At 37.0% G+C, this 12,642-nt stretch overlaps 1 protein-coding gene across 1 annotated transcript in view; it reads left to right on the top strand.

Annotated features, from left to right (window-relative positions):
• ZGRF1 (zinc finger GRF-type containing 1) overlaps nucleotides 1-11,402 on the top strand; it is a 70,727-nt gene extending 59,325 nt beyond the window's left edge. Inside the window, 9 exon segments of the mRNA XM_049708966.1 lie at nucleotides 2,807-2,884; nucleotides 3,089-3,236; nucleotides 4,862-4,989; nucleotides 6,872-6,995; nucleotides 9,425-9,601; nucleotides 9,740-9,874; nucleotides 10,595-10,856; nucleotides 11,032-11,130; nucleotides 11,133-11,402. Coding sequence (XP_049564923.1) covers nucleotides 2,807-2,884; nucleotides 3,089-3,236; nucleotides 4,862-4,989; nucleotides 6,872-6,995; nucleotides 9,425-9,601; nucleotides 9,740-9,874; nucleotides 10,595-10,856; nucleotides 11,032-11,130; nucleotides 11,133-11,185 — 1,204 coding nt within the window. The 3' untranslated portion in view covers nucleotides 11,186-11,402.
• Nucleotides 11,403-12,642: the final 1,240 nt, after the last annotated feature.

The following is a 12,642-nucleotide window of genomic DNA, read 5'->3' as shown; positions in this document are numbered from 1 at the left end:
AAGGGGACCAAGGGAAACCACAGTAGATATGTTGGTGCTTATGCTGCTTCCTGTGCCATAAGTAAAAGTCCTTTGTCTCTGACCCAGGAGCTTTGGGTTGTTACCTTGGAAGTAGGCTAAAATTGCAAAACCAAGTCATGGGTCATTCTCTTATCCACCTGCCTATATGAACAAATAATGGTAAAATAGCTGAACAGTTTGATTAAATTATGTTTTTGGTTTCAATAAGAGGGATCTACCTTTAGTTTTACCTTTATCCCATCCCTGTACCAAAATTGTCAGGTTTTGTATTTGATTTTATCCTACTTACAGACTAATAAGTTAGCCTGTTGCTGTTTCATGGAAGGCAATAGCACAATCTGTTTTACAGGTGTAAAATTTTTGTGTAAATTTTATTAAAAATTGGGACTTCCTTGGTGGTCCAGTGGTTAAGACTTGGCGCTTCCACTGCATGGGGCGGGTTTGATCCCTGGTTGGGGAACTAAGATTCTTCATGCCGCAGTGCGGCCAAAAAAAAAAGCAAAGAAAGTATTACGTAATGTTTCACCAATATTCCAATGTTTAATGATCTGAATTTCACACAAATGATAAAGTTTGATTAGGATAAATAATCCGTTATTTGTAAGTGTAGACTTTTTTAAAATTAACTTTTATAATTATATAAGTTAATGCTTATGGCAGAAAATATCCAAGACAGTACAGAGAATATTTTATTATATTTCTTTACAGACTTTTAATACATATACACACACTCATTTTGTTTTCCAAACTTAGGATTCAACAGTATATGTTGTTTTGGGTCCTGCTTTTTTTTTTTTTTTTTTGCGGTACGCGGGCCTCTCACTGTTGTGGCCTCTCCTGTTGCGGAGCACAGGCTCCAGACACGCAGGCTCAGTGGTTATAGCTCACTGGTCCAGATGCTCTGCGGCATGTGGGATCTTCCCGGACCGGGGCACGAACCTGTGTCCCCTGCATCGGCAGGCGGACTCTCAACCACTGTGCCACCAGGGAAGCCCTGTCCTGCTTTTTTTAACTCAGTGATTATTTCTCTATGGTATTAAAGCTTAGAAACCAAAATTTTTCATAGCTCTATTAAATGCAATGATTTTCTTATACGATAAGCAATTTTTGATCAGTAAGTTCTTACCAGATTTTTGCCATTATAAATAATATTGCAACCAAGTTCCTTAAACATAAATCTTGGTATCCATTTCTTATTCTTTCCTGAAGAAAACGTCCTAGGCCTAGAATAAAAGATATGAACATTTTTAAGCTTCTTAATATACTTTGCAAGATTGCCCTCCAGGAAGGTTCTACCTGTGTGTACTCTTTCTTCTGAGTAATCGAAAACAGTGGCTGAGGACATTTTCTGATTCAAGATAATGACAAGTTACCTGGAGACTAAACAGCAAAGAACTTCAGATTGCTTAGCCTAAGATTAAAATTTAACTGTAGACTGTTAGAAAAGAAAAATCAAGAAGCTAGCAGAGTAAGTACTAACTACTGAAAAGTAACAGAAAACACGTAGAAGAGATTCTTTAGGGCTTCCCTGGTGGCGCAGTGGTTGAGAGTCCACCTGCCGACGCAGGGGACACGGGTTTGTGCCTCGGTCCGGGAAGATCCCACATGCTGCAGAGAGGCTAGGCCTGTGAGCCATGGCCACCAAGCCTGCGCGTCCGGAGCCTGTGCTCTGCAACGGGAGAGGCCACAACAGTGAGAGGCCTGTGTACCGCAAAAAAAAAAAAAAAAAACTACAAAAAAACAAAGTTGCTCCTAAAGACATAATAATATGGAAAGCAATAGCTACCATATATTTAGCATCGAGATTTAGTAGAAAGAGTGTTAGCTTCTTAACATACCTTATCTTGTTTAATACTCATTACAGCTCTGCACAATATCTTATGTTAGAGATGAGGAACTGAAACTCAAGTCAGGTATTTTGCTGAGGCCACATAGCTAATAAGTAGACTCCCAACCACTGCGCCACCAGGGAAGCCCTGTTTTTTTGTAGTTTTTGTTTTTCTTTTTGGCCGCGCGGCTTTTGGGATCTTAGTTCCCTGACCAGGGATTGAACCTGGGCCACAGCAGTGAGCCAAATCCTAATCACAGGACCACCAGGGAATTCCCAGGGCAATTTTACTTGTGATAAATTCTAACATAAATATTTTATGAACGTTTCATGAGCCCTCAACATAAGATGATACATATTTTTGGGCTTCCCTGGTGGTGCAGTGGTTAGGAATCCGCCTACCAATACAGAGGATACAGGTTCGAGCCCTGGTCTGGGAAGATTCCACATGCTGTGGAGCAAATGGGCCCGTGGGCCACAACTACTGAGCTGGTGCTCTGGATCCCGCGAGCCATAACTACTGAGCCCACGTGCCACAACTGCTGAAGCCCGCACGCCTAAAGCCCGTGCTCCGCTATAGGCGAGGCCACCACAGTGAGAGGCCTGCGCACTGCAGCAAGGAGTGGCCCCTGCTCGCCGCAGCTGAGGAGGGCCCGTGCACAGCAATGAAGACCCAATGCAGCCAAAAATAAATAAATAAAGTTAAAATAAAAGAAAATAAAGGCATGCTTTAAAAAAAAAGATAATACATTTTTTTTAAATTCTCTGAAACACATTTTATAAAAAAGTCTTTCAACTACATTATATTTACTTTGAGGTTAGCCATTTCACATTGAACTACATAATATAAAATATACTGTTATGCAAAGTTAATTTTAATAATGTAAATATTATGTGAAACTTTTAGATTCCATTTTCTAAATAATCAGAATCTATTTTACCCTGTTTTCTTTAAAGGCTTCTTAGTCTTGGATTTGAAAAGTTTGTCAGGGTTGGGAGTGTCAGGAAGATTGCCAAGCCAGTTTTACCTTACAGGTAAGAACGCTAAATTCCAAAAGTCACAGAATGTTCACAGAAGTATAATTTTATATAAGTCTTACCTTAAATCTGGTTTCTGAAGAAGACTAGAGAAAGCTGTATCTTTTTCTTGGTGTTAATTTAGGAAATCTGTATTTTACTTTTTTGTGATGCTGTGAAAATGGAATCAAAGGGTATTCTTTTATGTAATTCTTTTTTAAGTTTGCATGCTGGCTCAGAAAATGAAAATGAACAATTAAAAGAACTACATGCACTCATGAAGGAAGACCTGACTCCTGTGGAAAGAGTCTATGTGAGGAAAAGTATTGAGCAGCATAAACTGGGGACCAATAAAACCTTGCTGAAGCAGGTGAGGGGAAACAGCTTCAGTTTGTCTGTTTATTTATTTAATTTATATATACGATTCAGATCCCTTTTATTCCTGTTGATAGGAGTATTATTCCTATTTATTTCCCTTAAATAAAACAAATGACAGTGATAGCTCAGATTCAACTGAAGTGTGCCTGTCTATCCAGTGCACGTTTTATTGCAAAGCGTTCTTCAAATTTGTGAACACATCCAGCTCTCCGTGACAGAGTCATCTTCTCTCTTTCTCCCTATATGCATATCTTTTTATAGGCTTAAGGGGAAAGTGAAGAGGTGGGAATAGATTCCTGGGAAGTTAAACGAAACTTGGCTTTTTTCTAGGAGAAACAGAGGAAGAGAAAGTCTGACACTCGGCAAAATATCCAAGTTCATTTTTATCTTTGGTGCTTTCCTAGAAACCAAACCAATCCTTTCAGGGTCTGTCTGAAATCTATCCTAAGAATCTAGGAGGCTCAGACACTTAATCCCAGGTGTTGGGAACCAACACTGGACACATAGGGTCTCCGGCTGCAACAAGTAGCATCATCTCCTTCATCAAGTTCTGATCCAGGCCAGTCTGGGTGTCAGCTGGGAGGAGAGAAAGAAGTCATTTAGTAGCTTTCTCCTGTGAAAGGAGAGCCTGGGGGGAAGAAAAGGGAGTGGAGGAAAAGAGGGTTGTTGGCTTGTTGGACAATGTGGACATGGGTCCACTTTTTCTGCGAGAGATTTGGGACAGTCAACCTGTTTGGGACCCTGTTTTGGTCAGCTATTGCTGAAATCATGTTGCTTAACAAACAGAATCTCAATAATTTAAGACAACAAACTTAACAACTCTACAGGTCATTTGGTGTGGGTCAAGCCTCTCGTTCTGAGAACAGTTGTCTTTGGCATGATGCCCCTCTCCTGACAGACAGCAGAAGTGCAAGAGGGCAGGCAAGATCATACAAATACGTGTAAAGCTTCTGTTCCCAGCACGTCAGCTAACATTCCATTGCTATAACAGGTCATATGGCCAAGCCCGACATCAGGGGGCAGGGAAGTATACTCCACCTACTTCTCTGGTGGGAGACACTGCAGAGGCACGCAGCAAAGGGTGTGGATGAGTAATACTGTCACGGGGAAGGAGGGAATTGTAAATAATCATCAATCTACAACAAGTTTGGGTTCTAGAAGTCCTCGGAAGCCTTCAGACCAGCTTTTTATTATCTGAGTTATAGACTTACCTTTCCTCCCTTCTCCTCAACCAAATCCAGAGGGGCTTAGTTTGACTACATTCAATTAATGCAAATTAGTCATTTATGTAAACTACTTACCGTTTTACATCCTTATCCAGCACATTGATATGTAAGAATAATTATTAATGGTTTCTTTGATACCTTTCTAAGTGAAAGCCCGGTTTACTATAAACTATTGCTCATTGGTATCACCTGTTCATAAATAAAACTCTTAGAGGAATTTCCATTTCTTATGTGGGAATAATGAAAATGTAAAGTGGCCTATGATTTCTGATTGCCAGTGATTAAATTAGGACCTGCTCATTTCTGATTTTAGCCTGTAAGTTCTTTGGTAAATATATTCTCTTAATTTGTTTAATAGTTGTTAATGAATAACATTCTTACTGTAATAAAGGTCCGAGTAGTTGGAGTTACCTGTGCAGCCTGCCCATTCCCATGCATGAATGATCTTAAATTTCCTGTGGCTGTCCTGGATGAGTGTAGTCAAATCACAGAACCGGCTTCCCTCCTTCCCATTGCAAGGTAACCTAAAAGTTCTTTTCCAAAGATGCTCAGATGTTACGATTATTTCAAACATTTCCTCAGTTCAAACTCTTCCCAGACTTTTGTGAAAATTCCTAGCAACGCAAGTACTAAACTGATTTTTTGAAAGAATCCAGAGGGAAATTTGAGGGAGGGGTTAATGTATCAAAATTTTGTTAGATCACCTTTGAGGCAGTTGGATCACTACTTGGATCACAGTTTAGACATTCTTAAAGCCTTGAAAGTTCAAGTGCTAGGATTCTACTAGAACGTTGCAGGCTTCTCAACCAGACTAAAGGTGCCTCTTTAGTCATAGTTTAAGAACCTAACTCTACTGAAGAATGTTCTTTAGTTCCTTACCTTGATATAATTCCAGTGTTTAGGTTACGAAAATATTTTTTAGATTATGAAAGTAGATAAAGAAAAATAAGTTGAAAATGAAAATTTGTCTACTAAAATTTAGGAAACTATGAAATCTTCTAAGCTGTCTCAGCCAATTGAAACACTGTGCTTTCAAAGCATCTCTTATTGAGGAATCCTAAAGGTAGTGGAAGGAGTACTAGACCAGACTCAGTAGGCTTCAGTCCCAGGCCTTGTTCTGTCCCCCTTGTTGTTTCGTTTTCTTTCTTTTTTATAGTAAATATTTAATCTTCTGATTTCCAGTTTGTAAGTGTTGAAAACACACAAGAAAGATTTTACTTCACAAGTACTTTTATGTTAATATATTTTGATTCAATATATATGGCAATAAATCTCCACACGTCATAACCAAAAGTATGTTTTCTTCCCCTTAAAAAATGGGGATGTAACATTAACAACCACTGTAAAATAAAGCACACAATTATTTTGGTGAATTTACAGTTCTTTTTTCCCAGGTGTAAGGATGAGGGAGTAGGGCATCAACTGTCACGATCTGCCCGGGACTTGGGAGGTTCCGGCATCATGGGGTCTTCAGTGTTTAAACTGGGACAGTCCTGGGCAAACCAGAATGAGTTGGTCACCCTACTCAGGAGCCAGGGATGGAGAAAGTAAGGCCCTGCATGAGAGGGTGGAGGGTTAATACTGTGGAGCACCTACTGTCTACTAAACACATTACATACTTTATTAAGTCCTTACAACAGCCATGCATGGTATTATTATATCCAGATTACTGATAAGAATAGTGAAGCTGTAGAGATTAAATAACTTGCTGTGTCCACACAATATAACAGAGCTAAAATTTGGATGTAGGTTTTTCTTCAAAACTTGGACTTTTTCCCACTATATTCTATTCCTATTTAGAAAGACATTTTACTCCTGAGAGCCTAATTTGCTTCATCTCTAAAACAAGAGTTTAAGGCAGATGACTTCTAAGAATGTTTCTAAGTTTATAGATTCTAAAAATCATTGTTTCTCAAAGTGTGTTCTGTGAAACACTAAGTCCTTGCAGAGGCAGGGGACACTTACTGGGTTTTATGTGGAAAAAAGTAAAGTTATGTAAAGGATTCTTTTTTTTTTTTTTGCGGTACGCGGGCCTCTCACCGCTGTGGCCTCCCCCGCCGTGGAGCACAGGCTCCGGATGCGCAGGCTCAGGGGCCATGGCTCACGGGCCCAGCCGCTCCGCGGCATGTGGGATCCTCCCGGACCGGGGCACAAACCCGTGTCCCCTGCATGGCAGGCGGACTCTCAAGCACTGCGCCACCAGGGAAGCCCAAGGATTCTTTACTGCACAACTTTTTAAAGCCTTTTAATACACTTATTATCACTGTTAAGCCTTGTTAGTTCTGAGAACGTGTCATGGTATTCAAATTCTTTGAAATACATTTTAGAAAATAGTGCAGTAAATGATGTTAATGCATGTTTCTCTCATTGCTTAGATTAATTTTTAGAATTCTGTTTTTAGGTTTGAGTGTGAAAAGCTGATTCTTGTTGGAGATCCCAAACAGCTCCCGCCTACTATTCAGGGTTCTGATGCAGCTCATGAAAATGGATTGGAACAAACGCTTTTTGATCGACTATGCTTAATGGTACTACTGCTAAATCCATACAGAACTATCATTTATTGATTATACACTGTGTAGGTTGATAGAAAGTGAAAATAAAAGAACAAGTCCTTGCCCTAAAATTATTTTAATTGGAATTGTTTAGAAAGTACTCATCTTAAAGATAAGTTGAACCCTAATAATTTAAGAATGAAATGAATCTTTTCCCTGTGTACTTTCGTAGTGGGTAGTAAGTATATTGATTTTGCTGTAAAATAAAAAAAAATCTATATGTCTCTGTTATCCATGTCCCCTATTGTAGAGCTGTTCTAGAGCTCTACTTCACATTTTTTTAATTTAAAAATTATTAATATAGTCTTAAGTTGAGGTGACATTCACGTAACGTAAAATTAACTATTTTATAATTGCTGTCATTTGGAGGCTCATTCTTCCATTTTTTTTCACTGGGATGGATGCAGATTTGGGGGGCCTGGGTTTATACATTTTGGAAGTTCACTTTCAATGATGCAAAAATTAAAATTCAAAAGTGAATATATATTTAAATGTGGAAAGCAATCATAACAATAAATTTTACAAATCATCCCCCCCAAAAAAATTAACCATTTTAAATGAATAATTCAGTGGCATTTTAGTACATCCACAGTGCTGTGCAACCACTACCTCTGTCTAGTTCCAAAACATTTTCATCCCCTCAAAATAAAACTGTACCCATTTAGGAGTTACTCTCTATTCCCTCCCTCCAGCCCCTGGCAAGCACCAGTCTGCTTTCAGTCTGTATGGATTTATCTTCTCTGTGTTTCATATCATGCGGTCTTACAATTTTCGTATCATACAGCTTGAAATCATACAATATGTGACCTTTTGTGTCTGGCTTCTTTCACTTAGCACGACATTTTTGAGGTTTGTCCACACTGGCGGCATGTAACAGTACTTTTACTTTTTTTTTTTTTTTTTAAGTACATTTACAATGTAGTGCAACCATTACCCCATCCTTTTCCAGAACTTTTTCATCAACCCAACAGAAACTTTGTACCTATTAGACAATAATTCCTCATTCCCCTCTCCCCTGAGCCCCTGGTGACCCCTATTCTACTTTTGGTCTCTATATTTGCTTCATGTAAGTAGAATCATACAATATTTTCCCTTTTGTATCTGGCTTTATTTACTGAGTATAATGTTTTCACAGTTTGTCCATGTTTTAGTATATGTCAGAATTTTATTCCTTGTTAAGGCTAAATAATAGTCCATCGTTTTATGTGTACACCACATTTTATTTATCCACTCGTCTGTTGATGGACATTGGGGTTGTTTCCGCCCTTCAGCTATCGTGAATAATGCTGTTAGGAAAATTGGTATCAATTATCTGTTCAAGTCTCTGCTTTCAGTTGTTTTGAGTATACACCCAGAAGTGCAACTGCTGGATCTGATGGTAATTCTATGTTTAACTTTTGAGAAACTGCCAAACTCTTTTCCATCGCTGCTGCTCCATTTTACATTCCCAACAGCAATGTACAAGGGTTCTAATTTCTCCACATCTTCACCAACACTTGTTATTTTTCATTTTTTAAAATAACAGCTATCTTAATGGGTATAAAATGGTATCTCATTGTGGTTTCCCTAATGTCTAATCATGTTGAGCATCTTTTCATGCACTTATCTTTGGAAAAATGCCTATTCAAGCCCTTTGCCTATTTTTGAATTGGGTTGTTTGTTGTGTTGTTGAGTTGTAGGAGTTCTTTATATACTTTGGATATTAATCCCTTATCAGATAGGTGATTTGCAAATACTTTCTTCCATTTGGTGCGTTGTCTTTTCACATATTTATGCCCTAAAAGAGTACTGGGGATTGATATTTTTCCTCACATATTTCTCCTCCATAGAAGATCCTTTGTCCATGTGATCACTAATCCTGCATTTTATTACATATTATTAGAGTGCCTTGTAACTATTCAAAATGTTCAAACAATATTACAGAACATTTTGCAAATAAAGAACATACTCAAGGAAAGCCCTGAAGTAGATGGGAGTTGGTTTATGATGTATTAAGAAAATCGGAAACTTCTTTGAAGATTCAGAATGAAAAATGGCTTGTACCTAAGGAGGATAGTTAATGAGTTATCAACAACAGATTCTAATTTTTTTAAAGATTTATTTTCAATTTAGTGTTAGGCCAGTTCCATATAGATTATGAAAGCATGATGTTAGGTACCATACTTATTAGATAGTCTAAGATTTGTTTATATTTTATAATTTTCTGGTATAAAAAGTTTACTATAAAAATATTTTTAGTAAATTCAAAAAAATTCTTTTTATTCATTTTATCATGGTTTTAATTTACTAAGATCACAATATGGCAGTATTTTTAAACTTTAAAATATTATTGTGGATTTTTTTTCCACTAAGAAAAAAAATGCTGTTTTAATTCTTTATTTTTCTGCACTTAAATTTTTTAGGGTCACAAACCAGTTCTATTGAGAACCCAGTACCGGTGTCACCCTGCAATCAGTGCTATTGCTAATGATCTGTTTTATGAAGGAAACCTCATGAATGGTGTTTCAGAAACAGAGAGGAGCCCTTTACTGGAATGGCTCCCAACCCTGTGTTTCTATAATGTTAAAGGACTGGAACAGGTAAATGACATTAGTGTTGATAAGAGTCAACACAGTTTAGTTTCCTGTTTTAATTTTATTGTTGTTGTTTGCATGCTTTTCATGGTCTTTCCGTAGTGTTTCTGGGAAATGTCATTTAGGTTCTGTTTCTTATTCCAGATTGAAAGAAATAACAGCTTTCATAATGTGGCAGAAGCTGCTTTCACGCTCAAGCTGATCCAATCACTGATTGCAAGTGGAATAGTGGGCTCTATGATTGGGGTGATAACATTATACAAATCCCAAATGTACAAGGTTTGTATTACCTATTATGATATTTATGATTATTAAATATAATTTCATATTATAATATTTTATATTACATTTGTAGTAGTTTGGTTTGTGTTGGTTTGGTGCTAGAAAAACTTTGGGGACTGTAGTTACTATATTAAAACAGCATTCAGACTTCTGTCTAGTCTGGCTTTTTTTTTCTGTATAATTAAATGTAAACCTAACAAGGTTTAATTAAATTCAGTTTACAGCTGTTGGGGCAAAAATGCAAATAAACAAATTAGAGGGAAGGAAATATGGTATATGCTTTGTGTTTTGGGACAGATGGGATTGAATCTGTTTTCCAAAATGTTCTTTCATTATTATTACATTTTATCAGTAAATCAAAGATAGATACCGGATATTAATCTACACACAAGCCAGTTACTTCTAACTAGTTTTCATTTATATTTATTTATTTTTAGTATTTTTCATCTGTTTCATTTAGTTTATCAGCTCTAAATTAGCATATCTAAATAAGTTTCCTAGCAAAAGATAAATCATCACTTTGATTTTGTTTCATAACTTACATTATCATTAGTTATTTATCATTTCAGAAATTAGCCAAATCTCTGTGAGTAATAAAAAAGAAAATGAAAATTACCCACTATTAGTTAAATGATGACAGCTGCTGTGGGTAGGTTGAGAGGTGTAGGTTCTTCATGACGTCTGCACCACATGAGCCTTGTCTTCTTTCCTCCACAGCTCTGTCATTTACTCAGTGCTGTGGACTTCGACCATCCTGATATGAAAGCTGTGCAGGTGTCCACAGTAGATGCTTTTCAGGGAGCTGAAAAGGAGATCATTATTCTGTCCTGCGTAAGGACCAGACAAGTAGGATTTATTGATTCAGAAAAAAGAATGAATGTTGCATTGACCAGAGGAAGGAGGCATTTGTTGATTGTAGGAAATTTAGCCTGTCTGAGGAGAAATCGACTATGGGGGCGTGTGATCCAACACTGTGAAGGTAAAATAAAAATGTATTTAATTCAAGCATTTTGAATTAAAACTGACTTTTGGGTTAGTGCTTGGGGTGGTTCAGGTAGGAACAGCTCTGAATTTGCCACTATGGGAGATGAGTGAAATGATAATATGGAAACTACTGTAAAGTATAGTTGTCTCATGTTTTGTATCTTTCTAAGGGAGGGAAGATGGATTGCAACACGCAAGCCAGTATGAACCACAGCTGAACCATCTCCTTAAAGATTATTTTGAAAAACAAGCAGAAGAAAAACAGAAGAAAAAGAAAAAGATAAATCTAAAGATAAATCTTATTTGCAGAAAGACATGATATAGTTTGTATTTATATAATTTCAAATTCATTTTACACTATACATTTGTATATTTTTATTACCCCAAACCCATTATTGAAATAAAAAAGATATTTAAACAAAAGTAAATAAACATATGTAAAATTTTGCTCTTCAGAAAAAGTATAGTTACTTATATTAAGATAGGCAGATGTTGAAAGTAATATATAATCTCACTAATAAAAATAATTTTTTTCTAAAAATTATGGCTTCTGTTTGCTAAAGAAATGAATTTTACAAGGAGCAGGAAAAAGCCTTTATGGGGAATACCAATGTTACTTCAAAAATAAGTGAATATCTCAAAAGCTCATCTGTTAAAACATGTCTACACAGTTATACCAACACACTCCTTTCTGAGCTACAGCTCTAGCTGAATCTTTTAAAAATAATTATAATGCCCTGTCATTTTATAAGTAAAAACATATTCACAATAAAACTTTCAAGCAGTACAAAAGAAAGAAGAGAAATGAACTAAAAGTTCATTCCTGAAGACAGCAGTGCTCAAAACTGGCCATGACCCTGGTATAGTAGGTGCTCAATAAGTATCTGTGGGATGAATGAATGAATGAATGAATGGATGGATGAAAGACTCCCTTTGGCTCATTTCATTCTATAGTCTTTTTCCTGTGCATTTACTTGCATAGTAGTTATTGGTATATATAGTATATAATGGATTTTAAAATATTATAAAAAGAATACATTCCCCTTATAGAAAATCTGCAAAATACAGAAGAGTATACAATAGAAAATAAAAAGCACCTGGAGATTCACTACCCAGAGATAATAATTGCTAACATATTGCTTCAGTCTTTTTTCTATCCTTATATTCCATATGTAAATAAGTTAAACCGTTTGTTGTATGATTTTTAGCCATTATTAAAGGAACATTTACTTATCCTACATGGAAAAATGGCAAGGGCTTGATTATAATTAATACCAATGAAATATTTGTCTTTACCAATTAAAAACTCATATTTTTTATGAGTGATGCGAGTCAATTTTTTTTTTCTTTTTTTTTTTGCGGTACGCAGGCCTCTCACTGCTGTGGCCTCTCCCGCCGTGGAGCACAGGCTCCGGACGCGCAGGCCCAGCGGCCATGGCCCACGGGCCCAGCCGCTCCGCGGCATGTGGGATCCTCCCGGACCAGGGCATGAACCCGTGTCCCCTGCATCAGCAGGCGGACTCTCAACCACTGTGCCACCAGGGAAGCCCAACATTTATTTTAAAGATGCAGAAAATTGCTTACTTGAATTACTTCACTGTAAAACATGGCCAGTCTACCTCTATGAAACTCTTCTTTTGTTTGGGACAAAAATAAATCTAATGAAGAAAGAAAAGTTGTAATTCTCCAAGCCTTGTCCACAATGTGTTAATGATTGCAACAGCATTTGCTCTTTTAATGTAAGTGAAAGATGTGACTCTCGAGTTCCAGGCAATACCTGA

Source organism: Orcinus orca, chromosome 4 (assembly GCF_937001465.1).
Source record: "Orcinus orca chromosome 4, mOrcOrc1.1, whole genome shotgun sequence".
Taxonomy (NCBI): domain Eukaryota; kingdom Metazoa; phylum Chordata; class Mammalia; order Artiodactyla; family Delphinidae; genus Orcinus; species Orcinus orca.
Note: the sequence above shows the minus strand (reverse complement) of the source record. Positions and strands in the feature narration are given on the sequence as shown.